The 23,034-nt window shown below is 55.9% G+C and overlaps 6 protein-coding genes across 6 annotated transcripts; 3 read left to right on the top strand and 3 right to left on the bottom strand.

Moving 5' to 3' along the window:
- Nucleotides 1-2,386: 2,386 nt before the first annotated feature.
- N657DRAFT_574108 (uncharacterized protein) lies at nucleotides 2,387-9,443 on the top strand (the record flags this gene model as incomplete). Its single annotated transcript, XM_062789011.1, has 4 exons — nucleotides 2,387-2,584; nucleotides 2,649-2,914; nucleotides 2,968-7,817; nucleotides 7,882-9,443. 4 exons carry the CDS (start codon nucleotides 2,387-2,389, stop codon nucleotides 9,441-9,443), a joined length of 6,876 nt encoding a protein of 2,291 aa, XP_062646785.1.
- A 3,666-nt stretch (nucleotides 9,444-13,109) lies between these two features.
- Nucleotides 13,110-14,128, bottom strand: N657DRAFT_634236 (uncharacterized protein; the record flags this gene model as incomplete). The annotated part of the gene is made up of 3 exons (XM_062791263.1): nucleotides 13,110-13,216; nucleotides 13,276-13,711; nucleotides 13,808-14,128. The coding sequence occupies 3 exons, from the start codon at nucleotides 14,126-14,128 to the stop codon at nucleotides 13,110-13,112; spliced, it is 864 nt and encodes a 287-aa protein (XP_062646786.1).
- Nucleotides 14,129-14,926: 798 nt separating this feature from the next.
- Nucleotides 14,927-17,315, bottom strand: N657DRAFT_681176 (uncharacterized protein; the record flags this gene model as incomplete). Its single annotated transcript, XM_062796358.1, has 2 exons — nucleotides 14,927-17,161; nucleotides 17,217-17,315. 2 exons carry the CDS (start codon nucleotides 17,313-17,315, stop codon nucleotides 14,927-14,929), a joined length of 2,334 nt encoding a protein of 777 aa, XP_062646787.1.
- A 997-nt stretch (nucleotides 17,316-18,312) lies between these two features.
- Nucleotides 18,313-19,109, top strand: N657DRAFT_619513 (ribosomal protein L14). The gene is made up of 3 exons (XM_062790568.1): nucleotides 18,313-18,349; nucleotides 18,404-18,488; nucleotides 18,572-19,109. Exons 1-3 carry the CDS (start codon nucleotides 18,335-18,337, stop codon nucleotides 18,862-18,864), a joined length of 393 nt encoding a protein of 130 aa, XP_062646788.1. The 5' UTR covers nucleotides 18,313-18,334; the 3' UTR covers nucleotides 18,865-19,109.
- A 359-nt stretch (nucleotides 19,110-19,468) lies between these two features.
- Nucleotides 19,469-20,658, bottom strand: N657DRAFT_656367 (uncharacterized protein; the record flags this gene model as incomplete). Its single annotated transcript, XM_062794693.1, has 3 exons — nucleotides 19,469-19,519; nucleotides 19,571-19,660; nucleotides 20,407-20,658. The coding sequence occupies 3 exons, from the start codon at nucleotides 20,656-20,658 to the stop codon at nucleotides 19,469-19,471; spliced, it is 393 nt and encodes a 130-aa protein (XP_062646789.1).
- Nucleotides 20,659-21,781: 1,123 nt separating this feature from the next.
- Nucleotides 21,782-23,019, top strand: N657DRAFT_645738 (rotamase-domain-containing protein). Its single transcript, XM_062793000.1, has 3 exons — nucleotides 21,782-21,940; nucleotides 22,022-22,548; nucleotides 22,606-23,019. The coding sequence occupies exons 1-3, from the start codon at nucleotides 21,932-21,934 to the stop codon at nucleotides 22,613-22,615; spliced, it is 546 nt and encodes a 181-aa protein (XP_062646790.1). The 5' UTR covers nucleotides 21,782-21,931; the 3' UTR covers nucleotides 22,616-23,019.
- Nucleotides 23,020-23,034: the final 15 nt, after the last annotated feature.

Genomic DNA, 23,034 nt, shown 5'->3' on the forward strand with positions numbered 1-23,034 from the left:
TCGCCGGCTACCGCACAGTTGTTACTGTTGCACGGATCAATTTCCATGATCAAGAAACTGGAGCTCGACCAAAGGAAATCGGCCGCACCAATGCAAAGAGCATCACGATTTTAAGCCCTTCCTTCCTTGTCATGTGGGGCTTAGGCCAGAGTAAATCCCCAACACTGCGATATTGGCTAACAGGTCGGTTTACCACCTCTAAGTCGATTTTTGAGCAGCTTGAACAGAGGATATCCCGAGGAGAGCGGAGGTATCAAATGAATTGAAGTTATTTCACATGCTGTTTAAAGTAGTGGCGATGATTTCCATGGTGTTGTCGCCGGCTTCCATCTTCGAAGGCCGCTTACTAGGGCCTTTACAAGTCCTCAGGAGCAGGGTCAAATGCGCAGGGCGGTTCAACAACTCTAGGAACAGGACCGCAGTGCCCTCTTACAGGAATGCTTTCCTCCCAATACTACGCCAGCGTCTGTGAGACTATTCGTATCGCTTGACTTTGCGGGAAGGAGCACCTGTTCATAGTGTTGAGCCGCCGTTGCTGTGCACGAGTAAGAGGCGGCTGGTTGACTGCCGCTCGTTTTGGTTAAACCTCCCTTCAATGGTTCGCCGCTCTGAGCCCCACATGGAAGGGAACGTCTACAGTACGGACTAGTGATGCTCCAATGCAAAGCCCAAAGACCGACACCGCGAAAAATTCGTCGCCCTTGGCCCGAACGGGATTGTTTGACATAGAACGCGGACGAAATTTTGGGGATGTCCAAAAGTCCGGCCCCTGTCACGTCAAACGATCGGAACTGGGGTGTCGACCCGCCCGGTGGAGACCTTCAACTGTTGGGGATCTCGAAACAACCTGGAAGTTGTCTGCTCAACAGTGCAGAATTGTCGATGTCAAGGTCCACTCTTCACTCGTTTTGTCGCGGACATTGACAGCTATCTCGGTGAGTAGCAAGGCCTCCTTGAACTCATTGACTTGAATCATCTTGTAAAGCCAGACATTCCAATGTGCTAACGTTAAGTATCCTTTGTCGGAGCTTTTTCCCAGGCGCACGAGGGCCCACTTGGCTGATCTTCTGCCCAGGGCAGCCAAGGGAAATGGTTGAATCATGTCGGATTTCGGTTGTTGAGAGGGCCGCCGTCCTGTGCAATGCCCCACCCCATGGTAGGTACCTGCAAGTACTCCAATCTGAGCTGCTTGGATCGGTGACACAATGGGAGGAGAGAGGTCTTTCCGAGACATGATGGAATCGAGAGCAGAGACGAGCCGGGAAATGCCCCGGCAGGTTTCCGTACCATTCCACCCCAATTCGGACGCCGAATGGTGGTGCCGGACCGCCGACCTTGGCACAGCCCTCCCGCTCACTTCAGACTATCCAGTACTATATCGATGGAACAAGGGAGAAGTGTTGTAAAGCACGGTTGCCTCTGCCTTCGAGCGAGAACTCGTGGCCAGTCCAGAGTGATGACGTTCCCAGATTGAATGATCCGAACCTCGGCGTGCGGTGCTACATCGATTCCACGAGCTGGAGATCAGGTCCTGACACGCACAGATAACAGTCGAATGGAAGCTTACCTTACCTGCAGCTTCACCTGCAGGCTGACAACCTCGAGTCGCACTGCAGCCCTTCGCCGGCGAACTCCCCGCAACCTGGAACTTTCTGGCAAAAGAACAGGACTGTTGACCAGCGTCTTCATGCCGTCGAGAAGAGCGTTCCGATGGTGCATTTGAGTCTGGGGGTTCAGGAAAACAAGAGGCCAAGGGCGGGGTGTCTACCAAGGTACCTACTAAGAGGACAGTGGGCGACCGGGAGCGCACTGTCACTTTTTTTTTGGTCCGTGACCCTGGTCCATCCGAAGTTCAGATTCCCACCAGAAACTCCAGATTGCCATACATCTACCCGAGTCCCCCTTCCTTCCTGAGCTGTATGCTCTTCCCATTCCTTCCGCTGATCCAAACCTCCTTTCGTGGCAACCACGGGGCACGAGACCGACCTTCGCTTCTTGTACGCTGCATTTCAACGAGCTCCCCCTATCCCGTCTTAATACGCGTCGACTCTTGCATCCCTTGCCAAGTTGAGTGGCCATTGACCACCTTGCCCTTCATATCCGACTATCGCGGAAAGCATTCTTGTTTGGAGAAATACCGGCTGCGCCTTGAGGTTCGATGCAACCCTCCCAGCCCGAATTGTCGAGTGCTACGAGGTGCTGACGTGCCGCGTGACATACAGTCAGCTTTGGCATCCAGTGTCTTGCTGGTTTCCCAAGTCGATTGAGACCCGACCGAACCCTAAGCTTGCCGCAAGCCTGATACCCACCCTCGAGGTTCGAACAAAGTGGTAGAACTCAGGGCTTTTTCCACTCCCAAATTCCAATACCATTCCCGGGAGCAGCAATGGGCGACCAGGACGGCCACGGCGCGCCAAATGGCGTTAACGGTCTCGTTGTGCCCCATACTAACGGTAGTGCCACCTATGCCGAACAGAACGGGCTGCCCGCCCACTTCATTGGGGGCAACAAGCTGGACAATGCGCCTCCGTCCAAAGTGAAGGACTTCGTGGCAAGCCATGGCGGCCACACGGTCATCACCAACGTGAGTGGCAACGGGCTCTGGCCTTTTTTCCGGCTTTCTCGCTAACCATTCCTGTCTCCTGCAGGTCCTGATTGCCAACAATGGTATTGCCGCCGTCAAAGAGATCCGGTCGGTACGGAAGTGGGCGTACGAGACCTTCGGCGACGAGCGGGCAATCAAGTTTACCGTGATGGCCACGCCCGATGATCTTCAAGCGAATGCCGACTACATTCGCATGGCGGACCACTACGTCGAGGTCCCCGGCGGCACTAACAACCACAACTACGCCAACGTGGAGCTGATTGTTGACATCGCGGAGCGCATGGATGTCCATGCCGTATGGGCAGGATGGTGAGTCGCGACAGCCCGCGGTACCATAGCTTGACAATTGACATTGGTAACAGGGGTCATGCATCCGAGAACCCAAAGCTTCCCGAATCCCTCGCAGCCTCACCCAAGAAAATCGTCTTCATCGGCCCTCCCGGCTCTGCTATGCGGTCTCTGGGTGACAAGATTTCTTCCACGATCGTCGCCCAACACGCCGACGTGCCATGCATCCCATGGTCTGGTACAGGCGTGAAGGAGGTCAGCGTCGACGAAAAGGGCATTGTGACTGTCACCGACGAGGTCTACAAACAAGGCTGCGTGGAATCTTGGCAAGAGGGGCTTGAGAAGGCCCGGCAGATTGGTTTCCCAGTCATGATCAAGGCATCCGAAGGTGGCGGCGGCAAGGGAATCAGAAAAGTCGTGGACGAGAGCAAATTCGAGGAGCTCTACAAGGCAGCGGCTAGTGAGATCCCGGGCTCGCCCATCTTTGTCATGAAGTTGGCAGATAGCGCCAGGCATCTGGAGGTTCAATTGCTGGCGGACCAGTACGGAAACGCCATTTCGCTTTTCGGCAGAGACTGCTCGGTTCAGCGGAGACATCAGAAGATCATCGAGGAGGCTCCCGTCACAATCGCCAAGCCGGACACTTTCAAGGCCATGGAGGAGGCGGCGGTTCGCCTCGGAAAACTCGTAGGTTACGTTTCGGCAGGAACGGTCGAGTACCTCTACTCTCATGCCGACGACAAGTTTTATTTCTTGGAACTGAACCCTCGTCTGCAAGTTGAGCATCCGACCACCGAGATGGTCAGCGGTGTTAACCTCCCTGCTGCTCAGCTTCAGATTGCGATGGGTATTCCGCTGCACAGGATCCGGGATATAAGACTTCTCTACGGCGTTGATCCGAAAACGGCGACGGAGATTGACTTCGAGTTCAAGAACCCCGAGAGCGAGAAGACCCAGAGACGCCCAATGCCCAAGGGCCATACCACGGCCTGCCGTATCACTTCTGAAGACCCGGGCCAGGGGTTCAAGCCGTCTAATGGTGTGCTGCATGACCTGAACTTCCGTTCGAGTTCGAACGTTTGGGGCTACTTCTCGGTCGGCTCGGCCGGTGGCATCCACAGCTTCTCGGACTCCCAATTCGGCCACATTTTCGCCTACGGCGAGAACCGCGCCGCCTCCAGGAAACACATGGTCGTCGCCCTCAAGGAGCTCAGCATTCGCGGCGATTTCCGTACGACCGTTGAGTACCTGATCAAGCTTCTGGAGACCGAGGCCTTTGAGGAGAACACCATCACCACAGGCTGGCTCGATGAGCTCATATCCAAGAAGCTCACTGCCGAGCGGCCCGATCCCATGCTCGCAGTCGTTTGCGGTGCCGTCACCAAGGCGCACATCTCTAGCGAACAGTGCCTCGCCGAGTATCGCGCAGGGTTGGAAAAGGGTCAAGTCCCCGCCAAGGACATCCTCAAAACCGTCTTCCCTGTCGACTTCATCTACGAGGGATTCCGCTACAAGTTCACCGTCACGCGCTCCAGCACCGACAGCTACCGCCTTTTCATCAACGGGTCCAAGTGCACTGTCGGTGTGCGTGCGCTCAGCGACGGCGGTCTTCTCGTCCTTTTGAGCGGCCACAGCCACAACGTGTACTGGAAAGAGGAGGTGGGTGCCACACGGCTCTCAGTCGATGGCAAGACATGCCTGCTGGAGCAGGAAAATGACCCCACGCAGTTGCGGACGCCTTCCCCTGGCAAGCTCGTCAAGTACACCGTGGAGAACGGCGCCCACATCAAGTCTGGTGAGACCTTTGCCGAGGTCGAGGTCATGAAGATGTACATGCCTCTCATTGCGCAGGAGGACGGTACAGTACAGCTCATCAAGCAACCCGGTGCTACCCTGGAGGCTGGCGACATTCTGGGCATCCTCGCTCTCGACGATCCCAACCGTGTCCAGCAGGCCCAAACGTTTGTCGGCCAGCTGCCCGAATACGGCAGTCCCGTCATTGTGGGCACCAAGCCTGCGCAGAGGTTTTCACTCCAATATAACACGCTCCGGAACATCCTCCTGGGCTTTGACAATCAGGTCGTCATGGTCGACGCTCTGAAGGAGCTGATTCAGGTCCTTCGTGACCCCCAGTTGCCCTACAGCGAATTCTCGGCGCAGTTCTCGGCTCTCCACGCTCGCATGCCCCAAAAGCTTGACGCCCAGTTCACTCAGCTTCTGGAACGTGCTTCTCAAAGGCATGCCGAGTTCCCCGCCCGCAACCTCATCAAGGTGTTCCAGAAGTTCCTTGACGAGAACGTTACATCCCCAACCGATGCCGAGCTGTTGAAGGCCACTCTTGCTCCGCTTACTGCCATCCTGGACCAGTATGCCGACGGGCAGAAGATGCACGAGCTGAAGGTCATCGGCGATTTGCTGTCCCAGTATGCGGATGTCGAGCGCTTGTTCTCCGGACGGCGGCTGCAGGATGAGGAAGTAATCTTGAAGCTTCGGGACCAGAACAAGGACGACATCCAAAAGGTTGTCCAGACCGTGTTGTCCCACAGTAGGGTTGCTGCCAAGAACTCCCTGGTCCTGGCTATCCTCGAGGAGTACAGACCCAACAAACCGAACGTCGGTAATGTCGCTAAGTGCCTGCGGCCTGTGCTCAGGAAGCTGGCCGAGCTCGAATCCCGGCAGACGGCCAAAGTCTCTCTCAAGGCCCGCGAGATTCTGATCCAATGCGCGCTTCCTTCTCTCGACGAGAGGAAAGCCCAAATGGAGCACATTCTTCGCTCGTCTGTTGTTGAGTCCCGGTATGGCGAGACCGGATGGGATCACCGGGAGCCCAACTTGGACGTGATCAAGGAGGTCGTCGATTCCAAGTACACCGTCTTCGACGTGCTGACGCTATTCTTTGCCCATGACGATCCTTGGGTGTCCTTGGCCGCTTTGGAGGTGTACGTTCGTCGCGCATACCGTGCCTACGTCCTCAAGAAGATTGAGTACCACCGCGACGAGACCGGTGCGCCCTCCTTTGTATCTTGGGACTTTGCGCTGCGCAGGATTGGCCAGTCCGAGTTTGGGTTCCCTGTGCAATCTGGTGCTCCTTCATCGCCCTCTACCCCGCTGGGCCACATCGGGCGCATCAGCTCCATCAGCGACATGTCCTACTTGTCCCACAGGACGCAGGAAGAGCCAACACGGAAAGGCGTGATTGTCCCCTGCAAGTACCTCGAAGACGCCGAAGAGGTGATGTCGAGGGCTCTGGAGTCGCTGCCGATGGCCGGGAACCTCCGTAAGAAGAGCACCAGCATGCTGACCGAGCTCAACGACAAGCGGCGGCCAACCGCGCTTATCCGTACCGACAGCGGCATCGACGAATTGTCTGCCGTGGTCAACATTGCTATTCGTGACGCCGAGGGCCGCGGCGACCAAGAGATGCTGAAGGACATCATGCCATTGATCAAGCAATTCAAGGAGGAGCTCAAGGCACACAAGGTCCGTCGCCTCACATTCATATGTGGTCGGAATGACGGCTCGTACCCCGGCTACTTCACCTTCAGGGGACCTGAGTACGAGGAGGACGACAGCATTCGTCATATCGAACCCTCCCTCGCCTTCCAGCTTGAGCTCGGCCGTCTTTCGAAGTTCAAGATCAAGCCCGTATTCACAGAGAACAAGAACATCCATGTCTATGAGGGCATTGGCAAGGATGTCGAGAGTGACCGTCGGTTCTTCACGCGCGCCGTTATTCGCCCAGGGAGACTCCGTGATGAAATCCCGACTGCCGAGTACTTGATCTCGGAGGCTGATCGTGTTATCAACGACATCTTTGACGCGCTCGAGATCATTGGGACTAGCAATTCGGATCTCAACCACATGTTCCTCAACTTCACTCCTGTTTTCCAGCTCCAGCCCAAGGAAGTTGAGCACTCGCTACAGGGTTTCTTGGACCGGTTCGGCGTTCGTGGGTGGCGACTTCGCGTCGCCCAGGTCGAAATCCGCATCATCTGCACGGATCCGACAACCGGCATGCCGTACCCCCTGCGTGTTATCATCACGAACACATCGGGATATGTCATCGAGGTCGAGATGTACGCTGAGCGCAAGTCCGAGAAGGGCGACTGGGTGTTCCATTCTATTGGAGGGACCACCAAGATTGGCGGCATGCATCTGATGCCTGTCTCGACGGCCTACCCGACCAAGAACCACTTGCAGCCCAAGAGGTACAAGGCTCACGTTATGGGCACACAATATGTCTACGACTTCCCTGAGCTGTTCCGCCTGGCCATCCAGAACAGCTGGGCCAATGCTATTAAGGTTCAGCCGAAACTGGCAGATTTGCAACCGCCAACTGGTGAATGCATCGACTTCACCGAGCTCGTCTTGGACGACCACGATAACCTCGCTGAGGTGTCCCGCGAGCCCGGTAACAACACCTGTGGTATGGTTGGCTGGCTGATTAATGCTCGCACACCCGAGTATCCCGAGGGCCGCAAGTTTCTCGTCGTGGCCAACGATATCACGTACAGCATCGGTTCGTTCGGGCCGAAGGAGGACCACTATTTTTTCAAGTGCACCGAGCTGGCCCGTAAGCTGGGTATCCCGCGCATATATCTCTCGGCCAACTCGGGTGCCCGTTTGGGTCTCGCGAACGAGCTGATGCCTCATTTCAACGTCGCTTGGAATGATCCTGAGAAGCCTGAGGCAGGATTCAAGTACTTGTACCTCAATGATGAGGCCAAGGCCCGATTTGAGAACACCGTCATCACCGAGGAAGTCACGGAAGACGGCGAGAAGCGCCACAAGATTGTCACCATTGTCGGTGCCGAAGATGGCTTGGGTGTCGAGTGCTTGCGCGGTTCCGGCTTGATTGCGGGTGCCACGAGCAGGGCTTACAACGACATCTTCACATGCACGCTCGTTACCTGCCGTTCAGTGGGTAAGTCTTTCGTCCCCATCAAATCCCACGTCTCTGTATTCCCCAAACTGACCGTTATTTCCAGGTATCGGTGCGTACCTTGTGCGTCTCGGCCAGCGTGCTGTTCAGATTGAGGGTCAGCCAATCATCCTCACGGGTGCCCCTGCGCTCAACAACCTGCTCGGTCGCGAGGTGTACACATCCAACCTTCAGCTCGGCGGCACCCAGATCATGTACCGCAACGGCGTCTCCCACCTGACCGCCACCGACGACTTTGCGGGCATCTCCAAGATTGTCGAGTGGATGTCATTCGTCCCGGATAAGCGAAACAACCCGATTCCTATCCGGCCCTGCGTGGACAGTTGGGATCGTGATGTCGTTTATACGCCGCCGCAGAAGCAGCCTTATGACGTGAGGTGGATGATTGGCGGCAAGGAGGAAGACGACGGCAGCTTCCAGCCTGGCTTATTCGACAAGGATTCGTTCGTCGAGACACTGGGTGGCTGGGCTCGCACTGTCGTGGTCGGCCGCGCTCGCCTCGGCGGTATTCCCATGGGTGTCATTGCAGTCGAGACTCGATCCGTGGAGAACGTCACGCCGGCCGACCCCGCCAACCCCGACTCGATCGAGCAGGTTGCCAATGAGGCCGGCGGTGTCTGGTATCCCAACTCGGCGTTCAAGACGGCTCAGGCCATCAATGACTTTAATCACGGCGAGCAGCTGCCGCTCATGATCCTTGCCAACTGGCGTGGTTTCTCGGGCGGTCAGCGCGACATGTACAACGAGGTTCTCAAGTACGGCTCTTTCATCGTCGATGCCCTGGTCAAATTTGAGCAGCCCGTCTTCATCTACATCCCTCCCTTTGGCGAGCTCCGCGGTGGCTCGTGGGTCGTGGTGGACCCGACCATCAACCCGACTGCCATGGAGATGTACGCAGATGTCGAGGCACGTGGTGGTGTCTTGGAGCCCGAGGGTATTGTGGGCATCAAGTACCGTAAGGACAAGCAGGTTGAGACGATGGCCCGTCTCGACCCCGTCTACTCCGACCTTAAGAAGCAGATGGCCAAGCAGGGTCTATCCAAGGAGGAGGCGGATACCATCAAGAAGCAGATTGCGGAGCGGGAGCAGCGGCTCCTGCCCGTCTACGCCCAGATCAGCCTGCAGTTTGCCGACCTGCACGACCGCGCTGGGCGCATGAAGGCCAAGGGTGTCATCCGGGAGGTTCTCGAGTGGCGCGAGGCCCGCCGCTTCTTCTACTGGCGCGTGCGCAGGCGACTTAACGAGGAGTACATTCTGCGCCGCATGAAGAATGCGACGTCGGTTGCCGGCAAGGCCTCGGCTGACTCGGTCGAGGCTCGTAACCACCATCTCCACCTTCTCGAAGCGTGGTGTGGCATCCCCAACTTCGCCACGGAAGACCGCGCAGTGACCAAGTGGTATGAGGAGAACAGGGCACGGGTGCAGGAGAAGATTGATGCGCTCAAGAAGGAGGCCATTGAGGCGGAGATGCGGGAGCTGGTGCGTGCCGGCACGGCGGAGAATGCGGATGCCACGGAGGCGGTGGCGTGGAAGGGGGTGCGCAACATGTTACGCGTGATGCCGGTGGAGGAGAGGGACAAGATCCTTGAGTTCTTGAAGCAGGTTTAGAGGGTGGTTGTTTTCTGCTTGGGCGGGTGGTGCGAGCTGTTATGGGAGTATCGCTTTCCCATTTGTTTTTCTTTTCATTTTTCTGCTCAACAAATGAGTTATCGGCTGGGACGGCTTATAAGTGGGTTTTGTATGGTTATGAATCGATTTTTTTGGTGCTGCAGTGAAATTGTATTCATGTCTTGATAAGTTCTGATCATTCGTACCACGGAGCGGTTTGTGGTGTTGCTTCGACGGTTTGCTGGGTTCCGTGGGCACTGATGCAGATTGGCTTCACACTCATGACAGGTGATGAATGATGTCTGCCGGAAACAGCTGGGCTCATCTGCAACTTAACATGCTGCTAAACCCGTCACAGCCATATCATGGAAGCACGGAAGTGGATGCAAGGGACACATGCAACGAACCAGGCATTACTGGAACCTAGAGCGGACGTTGAGGCTGAACGTCAGCGGGTGCACCGGGATAACGCGAGTATGCGGTAAGTATTATTGCTCTGAACCCGGAACAAGAGGTGGGACAGGGAGGCTGAAGGTGTTTCGCGGTCCACGAAGCTTAGATTATGTGTCCTCCATGCCAAAGTTGGATGTATGAAGGGTGCTTGTGAAGGGGGAAATAAGAATAAAGGAACAGAGTCTCGGCCAAGATGACTGGGCAATATCACACCCCTTTACACCCCCTGTGTGTTCATGTTCTCCGCTCTGAAACTTCACCGCTGACCCAGCCTTGGAAAGTGCCGGGTTTGTCGCTGTGTCCGTTTTGAGTGCTTACCTGATTGATGGGGCTTGATATCCCACTCATGTCAGCGGAAAGGGTTGAGGCTCCTTTGCGGATTCACAGGCCTTAGGAGACGTCAACAGCCACAATGGAATAACATGGCATCTTTCCAGGGATGGTACATTCCTGGATCTGAATCACGATCTGATATCATTGATATCGAGGCCGAAAGTGTGTCACTGTCTAGCTAAGAGTTGAGCGCTTGTGTGCCCATCAGCTGGGACATTATTACACGTGGGTAGGGGAGGACAATGGTGACAACCAACACTCCACCATCTAGAGATGCAAACTGACTGTTGAAACTCTCTTCAGTCATCGTGTACTATCTAGTCATGGTTTGTTTGTTTGCGTAGCACACGGCAGGACCTTGGGTGGTCAGGTAGTAATGATGTTGGGCATACGAGAAGCGATTTCAAGGGAAAGATCAAGAAAAGGAGGCAGAGGAAAATAGAAAGGTAAGGTAGAGAGCATTGATAGAAGAAGAAAGAAGATAAGGAATAAGAATGGAGATTGAAGCTCAAACGACTAATTTTGGTAGATACGACCTCACGATCTAGCGTATGGTAACATGATTTGATGCATACCTTGAAACACACGCTATGTACATGTAGCAAACAAACTATCCCTAGGGCTGGGTTGTGAGTTCTACACCGATGCTCAGCCACTCACCCTTGCGCCTTGGAAAGCTTTCTTCTACGGATGTGTTTGTCATCCACAGAACGCCAGCTGACCAGGGCACACATAAGGTACACAATGGAGATGGCTTGAGGGAACAAACATGGAAAACGGCTGTCGCTTGTAGCGTCTCAATGCCACCTACGTGTGTCCGTGTTCATGATGTCCATATAAGCAGTCGATATTGGTCGTGCTATTCTGGCGGGCCCGGCGGCTCAACATCTCTGAAGAGGTATAAATGCGAGCTCAGAAGACCACTACACTTGTCCTCAGCATTCCAGCTCTCATCACCATCTCAACACAAACAACAGCCCCAAGATGACTATGTCAGACACTGGGAGGCGGACTTGGGTCCCGTGTTCATTGCGACTGCCGATACCAATGGATTTGTCGTCTATTGAGGCCAGAATTTCCCTCTTCTTGCCTCGGCGCTGAGGAAATTGCCGATGGTAGGTGATGGATTTTAGTTCCTTCTGGATGGGAAAGTTTGCTGAAACTCGTCTCTCTCCAACAAGTCTTAGTCTCGAATATGGGTTAGAAAGGGTTGAAAGGACGGAGTCAATGTATTTTTGTTCCTCGGTTGTTGCTGTACTGAGTGATAAGCAGTAGAAAGGATGGCTCATGGCAAAGAACAGGACAGGACTTTGTTCTGCCGAATCATTGGTTTTCTTACAAGTTACCTGCCAGCTACCTTGTCATATATACCAACCGGGGGTAAGCGAGTGATGATGGCGTCAAAGGAATTGTGACAGCTCCACGGTTTGGGTATCAAGCTACCCGAATCATGATCATTGCCAACCTGCCACAAGGGAAGGGTGAAAAAATTGGATCTGGGACCCCAAGTTCCCCGGCCCAATACAACAAACCAGGTTCTCAACTTGAAGTGGTCCGGCACTCGATCCTCTTGAACTGAGAATTTCGGAGACGATGCCGGACGCGAACGCTGGGGAGGATCAAATGTCATCGGATACACCCTCCTTTTGGCAGGACTGCGGGAGCACTATTATTATCGTTTCCTCCGTATTGTCGCGGGATGCTGCTCGAGTACGCCCAACGGGCGCCCGGCGAGCCGTGAGCGGCAATGCTGCGACCAGGGTACGATCAGCCTGCATGCCTGTGCGTCTACTGCGGGAGGACAAGGACGCTGCCGCTTGAGGAGGGGCCTGAGTATTGCGGCGGATTGAGACGAGGAGAATCGCGAGAGGAAAGGGTGGCTGGTAAAGGTAACGTGCTCTGGCCCGGATGAACATGATGATGAGAGTCATGGGCATGCGCGGGGTGAAGCTGGGTGGCTTTGCTATGAGCTCAAGGGGGGTGGTTGGTGTGCAAGGTTGGATTGGACATTCATTAGTTTGTCAACGAGGTTCATCAGCATGTGTAAGTTCGTGTGCTGGAGGAGGAAAATCCAGCCTTGGATTGGGTTGTGAAAGGTGAAAAGGGTGCCGAAGTAATCACCAGAGGAAACCTTTTGAAACCAGGATGGAAGTTCCCTGTTCCGTACGCTCAATAACTGAGCAATTCATGGCATGGCTGCTGTCCCTGCATCAGCGCGTCCTATGTCCTATGAGATCAACAGGGCCGCAACTCCTAGGCTGAAAAGGTAGGTCTGAGAGCGACTGACGTGCGGGAGTATACGACGCCGGAGCGGTCAACATACCCGTATCAGAGAATTCACCGTGAAACGCCTGATCGTATTCGTACAGTATCCTGGATATTTACACCCACATCCAAAAGAAAACTCGCAGGTTCCACGGTGCTCTGCGGCCAAGCCCAAAGCGGCAGTGAGTAGGCCACAATGTGGAGGGGTGCGTTACCAGACTAACGAAACGTCCGCCTTGCTCCATTATATCTGTCCCCGGGCTGCACAGAGGCCAAGGAACTATGGAAGCCTCGCTCGCAACCCCGAAAGAGTCGCCCTAGCCATCCGCCACCCAGTAGGGCCACCCGATGCCACCGGACCAGCCGCCCAACCGTAGAAAAAAGGCGCGAGAAGAGGTATAACGAAAATACTGACCCGAAAACATAGCAATTGTACATCCTGACGAGCGGCAAATGCCGTCGTCGCAGGTGGCTGAGCGCCCGTCCCGCGCGAAAACCGTGAGCTTCGATCCCCGCCCAGAGGCTCCAGAGAACCCGAAATCATTGGTACGTCCCAAAAGTTTTGTTTGGGGCGGGTATCGCAAACTCCTTGTCGTCGCATCAACTCGAGGAGATCTAGGCAGTCGTGCTGCTGTGCCTGGGCCGCTTGCGGGCGCTGCCGGGGGCGCCGGGGTGCAATTTTTCGTTGCGCTCGCGCTTGAGCTTCTCGTCGAGGACACGAGCTGGAAGGAAACAAGGTTAGCAACTACGAACGACAGAGTCCTGGAGTAGGCAGACATACTGAGCACGTCGTAGCCGAACTGAGGGAACTCCAAGCACAGGTTGCGGAACTCCTCCTCGGCCTCGGAGCGCAGCGTGTGGGAGCGCGTGGCCCAGAAGTTCGCGACGGGCACGCGGATGGCCGTGTCATCCTTGGCGGTGTACTGGTAGACGTAACGGGCGTAGGTGATCTCGCCCTTGGCGGTCGAGTTGACGCAGTGGATCTTGCTCGACGCCAGGTTCTTGAGGCGCGTGAGGCCAAACTTCTCCGCAAGGGTGTAGACCTTAGCGTGCTTGAGGAGCTGCTCGCCCGTCATGTCCACCTCGGGGATCGAGGGGTCCTTCTCGAGCGTGCGTTGCCCGGGCACCTTCCTGGGGAAGTAGTCGCCCGTGTAGAGGAACTCGAGGAAGCACCCCATCGCCTCGATGTCCTCGCCGGACAGCTCGATTTGGCGGGGCTGTTGAAGCAAAACCAAGAAAAGTCAGCCAACAGTTACCACCAACCACAGCCCCAAGTTCAGCAAATTGACACAAGAAAGGTCAGTTAAACATACGCTCCCATCATCCGCAAACTCAGCGCAAGCCTCGGCAAAGTACGGGCTCTGCACCAACAGGCCCTGATGCGCCGTCAAGATGGTCTCGTTCTCGCCCGTGCCAATGATGAGCGTGACGACGGGACTGGCGAGGTACTGCGCAAAGACGACGCGCGGTGGGACCGGGTCGCTCTCGCCGCCCCCGGCAAAGGGGAGCTCGGAGCCGTTGGGATTTTCGGACTCGCCGGCAGCCACAGCGGCGCCGCTGCTCTCGGTCATCTCGACGTCGTCGGCAGCGGCAGCCGCCGCCGAGGTGCTGGCGGCCGGCGCATCCTCAATCATCTCCTCCTTGAAGCTGTCGGCCACTTGGTCCGTTTGCGCGAGATTGTGTCGCAGTTGGCTATTGGTACAAAATGTATGCGGTCGACGTGAAAGGACTGCTGCAGCGATCGCATGAAGACAAATCGAATTGGTTGCGCGGGTAGCGCGAGCGGGGAGTGCCGAAAAAACAAACCTGAAATGGAAATGGGCCTCAATTGCAGAAATGCGCCATTGGAAAAGAAAGCGATTTGAGAGAAGGTGGGGAACCGAGCAATGAATCTCTGTCTGTGCAAAACATGCTGTTTTCAAGGGAATTGGGACAGGAAAGCTCTTGATGGGAGCTTGGATCTGGTGGTTACCATGCCACTGGAGGTGGACGGGTTAGCTGCCCGTCCGGCTGATTGATACCTGAGAATTGAGGAACCTAAGCGCCCCATGCAAGAAGCTTCGGCCACTGGCCGTTGCGTCCTTGCCGGCTTGGCAGAGATCTTCAGGGGTTCAGTTGCGACAACAGTACGGATCCGTACGGACGTACGGAAGTAGGAAAATCCTGAGGACCGAGAGGCGCGTCATGCAAGTCGAGTGCAGGACACCTTCAAGAGATCTAAGACCGATTAAACTATATTTTATTACGTTGCGCTACCTTGGCAATAGCTTAGTGAGGTCGGCCGCTCAAGCTGTCTATCCCGGACAGCTGCGACTCGTGAATGATCCCCCAACCACCAAAGCTACAAGATACACAGGTATATATGTAACATATGACGAGCCTACGCCCCGAAATCCCCTCTCCTGTCAAAAACCGGACGCTACCCCATGGAATCAATCGTCTCCCAAAGCTCTCGCGCTCGCCCTCCGAGCCCGCCCACTACGGCGCAGTCCAGCAAGGACGGCGTTCTCAGCCTCAGCTTGGGCGCCGATCCCGTCACCATCATTCCCTCGGCTGTCACCCCGGAGATGAAGTCCCTCAGACCCGCCATTCAAGCTCAGTGTCTGCTCCATGTTCTCGCTACAGCCCTGACTCAAGCGCTCCCGCCATGGCTTCCGTCCTCTCGCCCGGGCTTCGTCCTCTGGGTGGAGGAAGCGGTTAACAATCCTGTGGTCCAGAATCCGCTCCTCCTTGTCGTCCTTACCCGCTGGCGCAGTCTTGGGCCAGACGTACCCGTACAGCTTGGAGTGGCGCTCGCACCGGGGGCAGTTGGACCGCGTGTAGTAGGCGTCCTTCTGCACAAAGGCCGTGCTGCAGTTGGTGCAGTGGACCCAGGCCGTCTGCGGCTCCGAGAGCAGCAGGGGGGTCAGGGTGTAGTCGCCTGGTATGCGCTGTCTCCGCACCGGCTGGGCAAGGAGGGGTTGGATAAAGGCTCCGCGCTTGGCTCGTTTTCGATAATTCGCATTGGGGATCGCGGAGGAAGTGGCCGACGCCGCCTCCTCGCTGGGCTCGGCCGCTGGTATCGGAGCTGCCGTGGCAGCCGTGCTTTGATCCTGCCGGATCCTCTCATCGAGGTTTTGTCGGGTCATTTCTACTGCCACCGCGTCCTCAGCGTCCAAAGAACCGTGGAGCGGGTCGCTCGATGATGAGGCCATCTCTTGTCGCTGCGAGGTCATGTCGCCAATCATGGCGCCAATATTATCTTGCAAGGTCTCGGATTTCACAACCTCAGTCATTTTTTCGTACCCTGGCTGAGCCTTGGAAATCGACACAGACCCTGCTTCCGTCGTGCTGATGTCGTTGACCGGCAACAACGGTTCTAGGATACCTGGATGGTCAAGTAAAATCCCAGGAAGGGCTTCCTCTCCTGCATGAAGGGTTGTTTGGGAGCCGGCCGTCTCCTGGGTGGAGGAGGATGTGTCCGGCAATCGCTCCTTGTCCAGCGCGTCGGGTGTCTCGACGCTCTGCTTAACCGGCGATAGCTCCGGGGATGGAATGTGCAGCGCGGGCTTCTCGTCTTCGGGGGAGGTTGCATCTGTGACGCTTTCCTTCCCGTCCTCAGATGTCGACGAGGTGCTGGAGGTTTCGGTTTCCAAGCCGGACCTCCAAACTCCTTCCAATTCGATGGGAGAAAGATTGTAGTGATTCTTCTTCAGACGCTTGGCCGGTGTGGTTGGCGGGGAGCTCAGGCCCGCTGCATTCATCGTCCGTTTGTTTGCGAGCGTCGTCATGCCTACCTGATCGGCATCAACCGAGTCTGTTGTGGACGCCCTATTTGTCAAATTTGTCTGGCTCCTGCTTCCCCGGAGAATGCGAGGGCGAATGTCTGGCGTGACAGACGAGGTGCGAGATCCAGCGACACTAACGCTTCGATCCCGTCGTCGACGGAGCGAATAGCCATCGGGTGTACCAGCCACGCCTCCCTCGATGCTCGTCTGTACCGGCACGACGCCATCCACCGGCCTCCAGCCGTTCTCCAGGTTGTTCTCGCACGTCTGGCAGAGACATTCGCAGTTGTTCTCCCCAAAGTAGCTGTCGCTGTAACTGACCGTGATTTCCTCGCCGAGTCCAATGTCCCTGCATGCGACAACCTCAATCCCTGCTTGGCCGCGCGTAACGAGCCTGGCATTAGGATTGCAGTCGTGATTGGCGAATCGGGCGGGCCCCATGAAAAGACTGGTCAGCTTGCTCCTGCTGCTGACGACGAGACTGAAGTCCTTCTTGCGCAAAGCCAGTTGCGCCTCCTCCTCTGGAGTCACCGTCACCTGGGTTCCAGCCAGGTACTTGATCGTCTCATTGCGCCTGATGAAACGCCGCGCGGTGATGCTCGCCTCGTAGGATGAGATGGTGTAACGGTTTGTCGCATTGACCTCGAAGGGACAGTCAGGTTGATAGATGCACATGTACCGGCGCAGGTGCGCCTTGAAGTCGTCCTTCTCCTTAGGCGTCTTGAGGAACCGGTGGAACTTCTTCAGGCCGTCCACAGCGAGCAGCGCTTCTTCGGCGGCCGCAAGGTCCTGCGCAACAATGAGATGAGTCTGTATGACTTTGGCGATATCCTCCTCCCGGATGCCGCGCGAGGCGTGATACGCAGGGCGATTCTTCGGAATTGTCGTCCAGTAATACGCCTGTTGTTCACGGTTAGCGCTCACAGAATTGGGAACGCGGTCTCAACGAGCTTACGTGGTCAATCAACGCATCTGTCAGAATGTCATCATAGGCAGCGAGCTGAGCATAGGTGAGCTGTTGCTTCTTGGAGGTCGAAGACGCCGTGCGAGGCATTGTGAGATGGTGAGGGGTAGGGACTCGCAGAATGTTGCTGGGGATCGGTGGTAGCGAGACAAGGGCGCAAAAGTGAATGAGCGAAGAGCGGATGGTTGGAGGGAGGCCACCGCTGCCGGTAAATGGTTATGTTAGGGCGCGGATACGCAAAATGTGATGTCGCGGCGAAGAAATGAGCCCTAGCGCTCCATGCTTGGTCCGCTGGTACTGCGCAGGTCGTCTCTTCATGTGGTGGGGGGGGTGGCCCGGGGCGCGAGCGAAATGCGTCGTTGCCTCGAAGCCGAAGCTGAGACTTCGCTGACCTACGGCTGCTAGCCGCCTTGAACAGCTGATCCCGCTCCAGAGGACAGCTGCAGTCAGCCTCCCACACGAATTCTCCAGCTGCAGATGGTGTGCCAATAGGTAGGCACCTTTTGAGAGATAACCGTTCAAGATCGCAGCTGATTCACAGCGGGTGGTCGACGGTGAGGTGGATTTGACGTCGTACGCTGCAACAATGGAAACCAGACTATTAAACAATCTGCTTTATCGGTCGGCGTTCGCGCTCGGTACTTTGTGCGTAACTGTTCGAAGTCGGGCAGGACGGCGTTGAGGTGATGGTCGGTTGTGACCTCCAAGTGCAACGTGGGAAAGTTGAATGCCAAAAGTAGAAAGATTCATGTGGTCTCGTTCAAGTGCTGTTGCCCTGGAAATTGGGAGGCTAGGCGAGCTAAACACCGGCGGACCTGGGGGGAATGAAGCATGCGACAGCCGCATTGCGCTGATCAGCTCATTGGCCAGGCTGTCATGTCTTGTACCCACATCTGGAAGAACGCCAAGAAAGCAGCGGTGCTCACTTCCGAGTTAATCAAGGTGCATACACCGCCCTAGTTACATAATCCAGCAGCCTTCTCCCGCCAGCCGCGAACAATTTTCCCGCTCCGGCATTGGCCAGGAGCCGAAGTGGGCTTCAACGTCCGGTTTGAGGACGGTCAACTCCTTCTCCTGCCAGGCGCCGCGTCAGAGCTGGATAAGCCAAGATGATCCAATTAAAGGTTTGTACCGCTCGTCAGGCAAGTTTTTCCTTCTTCTAACTAAGAACAAAACAGACGATATTGAATTGCATCGACAACTCTGGCGCGGCCATCGTCGAATGCGCCCAGATCGTTGGCCAGAAGCGACACGCCTCCATCGGTACGTAGCCCCGGTCCGTCCGCGACCAACTCCTCCTCCTACTTTTCCAGCCCATGAGTTAATCGGCTCGTCACCGACCGCAGGCGACAGGATAGTGGTAGTGGTCCAAAAACAGCGCGGCGCCCAGGCCGAAGGCATGGCCGGGTCCTCGGGCGCCAAGGTCAAGCGCGGCGACATCCGGCACGCGATCGTGGTCCGGACGAAGCAGAGGGTGCAGCGCCGAGACGGCAGCGTGATCCGGTTCGATGACAATGCCTGCGTCCTTATCAACAAGGCTGGGGATCCGATCGGCTCACGCATCAACGGCGTCGTGGGGTCGGAGCTGCGGAAGAAGAAGTGGAGCAAAATTCTCAGTATGGCGCCCATGCAGGCATAGTTCTTGTTGGTTGGGCGAATGGAGAACGGGTGGACGTTATTCAGGGCATGGATGGAGGTATACGTTGGTCTTGGGCTGGCGGAAGTATCCTGACGGCCGGTTGGGGCAGACGTGGGTACGACGATACAAATACTTTGCAGCACAACTGCCAGAGAGGCTGGCATTAAAACGGCGTTGGCGCGTCGTGTATACTTTATTGTACAACCTACGATAGAGAAAACTTTGATCTCCCACGATCTCGTTCCATCCAGTGCCCGAGACAGCGTCGAGTAGCATACATGCAAGGACCCTATTGAAAACGCTGGGCCGCACTCCGAAGCCGATATCCATACCGCGGACCTCCATGTCGCTGAGCGCCAACGTGTGCCGACGTCTTTCATGTTCTAGCCGCCTCCTTGCCACCACTCTCTGCATGACCGCTTGGTTCATGTTTTGTTTCATCGGTGCATCCTCCTCATCGAGTCGGTGCTGCGCGTCTGGGAGGTTTCTTCTAGGAGGGCTCGCGAACGCTCTTTCGCATCGCCCTGACCTTCTTCAAGCACGGCGGGCGCGAGAGAGCAAGGCAGTTCATGCCTTTGATGATTGAAGGTATGGCAAAGTCTCCCTATTGAAAGATGTTGCCGCAGTCGCTGTTGCAGCAGACATAGAACAATTTCTGATGCGGTTAGCAACATGGGATTGCCAGGCTTTGAGTGGACGTTCTCACCATTCCCGTTTCCGCGCTGCGCTGCTGTGACTGGAAGAAGACAGACTCCGTGTGGTTGCAAGCCGGACAAGTTTGTTTGGCTCTTGGCAGCTAGGGCAAAAAGAAAAAATGGTCAGCTTGCTGGCCAACATCCATTTTGAGCAGATATCGCCATCCAATTCTGTCCGAGGCCGCCAGGTCTCAAAACACCAGGTTCCGCCACAGGCCAATTCAAGTCATGTCGTAATAACGCAGTAACGATGAGATCGAGTATGTCGAACAGCTGTCGTACATGTCGTACGTCGTTTGAGTCGTCCAGTTCGTTTTGAGTCATGTGAGCAGTGATGAGCCTTTGGAAGTTTAGCCCTGAGCCAGAGCAGGAGCGTTCACAACGCCGTCCACACCGGCAAGGAGATGCTCTCAGCTTTCAGGTCCATGCCGAGATCCAAAATCCCGAAACCGAAGAAATCCTCCATTCGACCCATTAACGCACCCAGCTCATCCAGACTCTCGCCGGTCCAGTGAGCAATTTCCACGTCGTCGAGGTCCACGTAACGTTTGCTGTAATCCAGGTCGGCGTGTCGATCGAAACTGTGGACACTAGGTGCGTCGAGGCCCAGGTCAGGTTGGCATTGGTCTTCCAGGAGCATCAAAAAATGGTCGCCACAGGTCTCGCAAACAATGATGCGGCCGCAACCAAAGCAGGAGGAGACGCAGGCCAATGATGCGGATGAGGAATGCGACGGCCGTGACGACGGTGGCGAACTCGACAGCCTCGATGAGACCAACAGGCCAGCTGCGCCAGAACCCTGGTGTCCAAGACCCTCCTCAGCACAAGAAACAAAAGAGCCACCCACCGTAGGATCGCTGGCGACATCCTGTGTCACACCCGCCGTCTCGCCCGAGGCATTGTTCAGAACGTTGCGGTAGACGCAAAACGAGGTGGCCTCCTCGGAGTAGTTGCACGTGCGGCAGGTGTACATGAGCTTGCGCTGCGCCTCATCCTCCTTGGGGTACAGCATGTTGCTGCATTCGGAACAGAAGCGGAACGTGATCTGCTCGGCCTTTTTCTTACCGTCGCCCGAGGCGGAGGCTGCCGGTGACGACATGGCTGGTGTTGGTGTCTGTCTGAAGGAACCCTGCTTTGAGATGTGTCGTGGCTGGGTGAGTGCCGCGATGCCAAAGCAGCAAGATTGACCGGGTCGGTGTGCTTTGCGGCGCGAAGTGAGGAGAGTCTGTCAGGCGAAGGTTGACGAGTCGGTCTTTGTTGATAAAGAGTGGCAAAAGGGAGGTGTTAGCTCTGCGAGTGATAATGCAGGTAGTGAAGGCTGGAAAATGCCAGAGCGTGTGGTGCAGTTGCAACACGTTCTAAATGCTTGAGAATTTACCTTCTGAAAGAGAAATGAAAGGGAAAAGGAACTGCCACTGCCGTGAGGGAATATGGAAAGATGCAAAGCTTCAAGCAGTCGTTGCTGGGTGATCCACGTTCACGTCTGCTGAAGTCTGATGTCCGTTCACACAGCCCGAGAAAAGTGGAGCCATTTTGCAATTGCCTTTGCAATTGTATGCCGACTTGGCACGCCACAGTTTGTACCGTGCCAAATTTGGTGACCGTCACCTGCACACATTCCGAGGACACAAAGCGCGGTGCACGTTCGCTCAAATCGGTTTGACAGTTACAAATCACTCTTGAAAGCCACATTTTCTTCATCAATGGAGCCCGTGCTGACTGGCTGGTTAAAATGATGCCAAAGCCACTTCAACACTTACCCAGCCACCAGGTACCTCCGTACAGATGTTCAACGCCAACTTGGCCAAGTCATCAGCCCGTTCGTGATCTCGAGGGCTGCTCCTTCCGAATCAACGACCGTGGATTCGCAACAGTCAGCCCCCAAATACAACGCTGCTTGCAAGCTGCAGGTTCTCGTGATGAAAGATGCATTGAGCGGCTCCCACCCCAATGGAACAGGTGACGGGGACGCAGGCCAGCGATGGTGGGGTCCCCGACCACCGAAACAGGGGCTCGGTGCAACCCGTCCACCGTTGCCCTGGTGCGGAGTGCAGCAGGCGGGAAAGGCGGAGTGGGAAGCTGGTGGGGATGTGCCGAGAGCGCTTGGGATTGGCAGTCATTGCAACCTTGTCGCTCTGCCGACCCCTACTTAAGCACCACGCGCGTCATCTGGTGTGCTCTTGCAGAAAGATCCTGGGAGGGTTGTTCTCTTTAGCCTGCTGTTCTCCCTGTTGCTCTTCGAGCTGCTTACTAAAAGACCCAGCCTCGATTCTTTTTGTCTGTCTGCTGTTGTCCGCTCGATTGAACTCAATTTCTCAGGTAGTTAGTTACCTGTCGAGTGCGCATCCCGAGGTAACAATCTGAAGCAAGCCATGGCTGACGTGAGTGACAAGTTGCCCAACCTCGACGACACCCTCTCTCCTGAATCCCCAACGTTAATGCGCTAACTTGCCTGCCTCCAGCAATCCGAAACCGGCCTGCCCCCGAACTGGGAGGTGCGCCACAGCCAGTCCAAAAACCTCCCCTACTACTTCAACTCGGTCGAGAAGGTCTCGCGCTGGGAACCACCCGCGGGCACCGACACGGAGAAGCTGAAGATCTTTATGGCTACGTACCACAGCAGCAAGAACCTGGCGGCGCCCACGGGCGAGGACCGGCAGCCGGGAAAGATCCGCGCGGCGCACCTGCTGGTTAAGCATCGCGACAGTCGGCGGCCCTCGAGCTGGCGCGAGAACCAGATCACTCGGAGCAAGGAGGAGGCACTCGAGATCATCAAGGCGCACGAGGCGCGCATCAAGGGCGGCGAGATCTCCCTCGGTCAGCTGGCGCTCACCGAATCGGACTGCAGCAGTGCGCGGAAGCAGGGCGATCTGGGCTACTTTGGTCGAGGGGACATGCAAAAGGAGTTCGAGGACGCTGCGTTCGCCCTCAGGCCAGGCGAGATTTCCGGCATTGTCGACACGGCGAGCGGGCTGCACCTGATCGAGCGGTATGCTTCCCCTTCAAAATTAGAACTCGACAGGAAGTCACTGACAATGAGGCCTAGGCTCGAGTAAGGTTGTTGAAGGGGCAAGTAAGCAACACAACGAACATGATTGTTTGGTTGTAACATACCTCCGGACGACGTTCCTTTGTTCGACAGCCTCGATCTACACTTCCATCAAGGGGCAGCACCAAGGCGATGTTGTCGGTCCGATGTGGACACTACAACAGCAAGCATTTCATGAAGGTTAACAGCAAAAGCAAGCATATTTCCAATGGTCATCTGGCCGATTTCTCCAAATACACTAGGATTCCCTATGAATTGTGCAAGGTGGCCATCCACATCAACTGGGGGACGCATATGCGCCAGCGTTGCCCTTCTCCATTCAGCACGCCCTTTTGCTTAACAGGCTCTCTCCACGTACATAGAATCGGCCCATGTGTCCCTCTACTTCCTTCGGCAGGGTATATTAAGATTCTTGACAAACATGTA

The sequence above is a fragment of the Parathielavia appendiculata genome, assembly GCF_033297405.1.
Source record: "Parathielavia appendiculata strain CBS 731.68 unplaced genomic scaffold N657scaffold_7, whole genome shotgun sequence".
Classification (NCBI taxonomy): domain Eukaryota; kingdom Fungi; phylum Ascomycota; class Sordariomycetes; order Sordariales; family Chaetomiaceae; genus Parathielavia; species Parathielavia appendiculata.

What these genes read in the sequence shown, in the direction of transcription:
- N657DRAFT_619513 (XM_062790568.1), top strand. An exon ending in GAAGCGACACGCCTCCATCG is followed by an intron (nt 18,489 to 18,571) that starts GTACGTAGCCCC and finishes CACCGACCGCAG; the next exon opens with GCGACAGGATAGTGGTAGTG.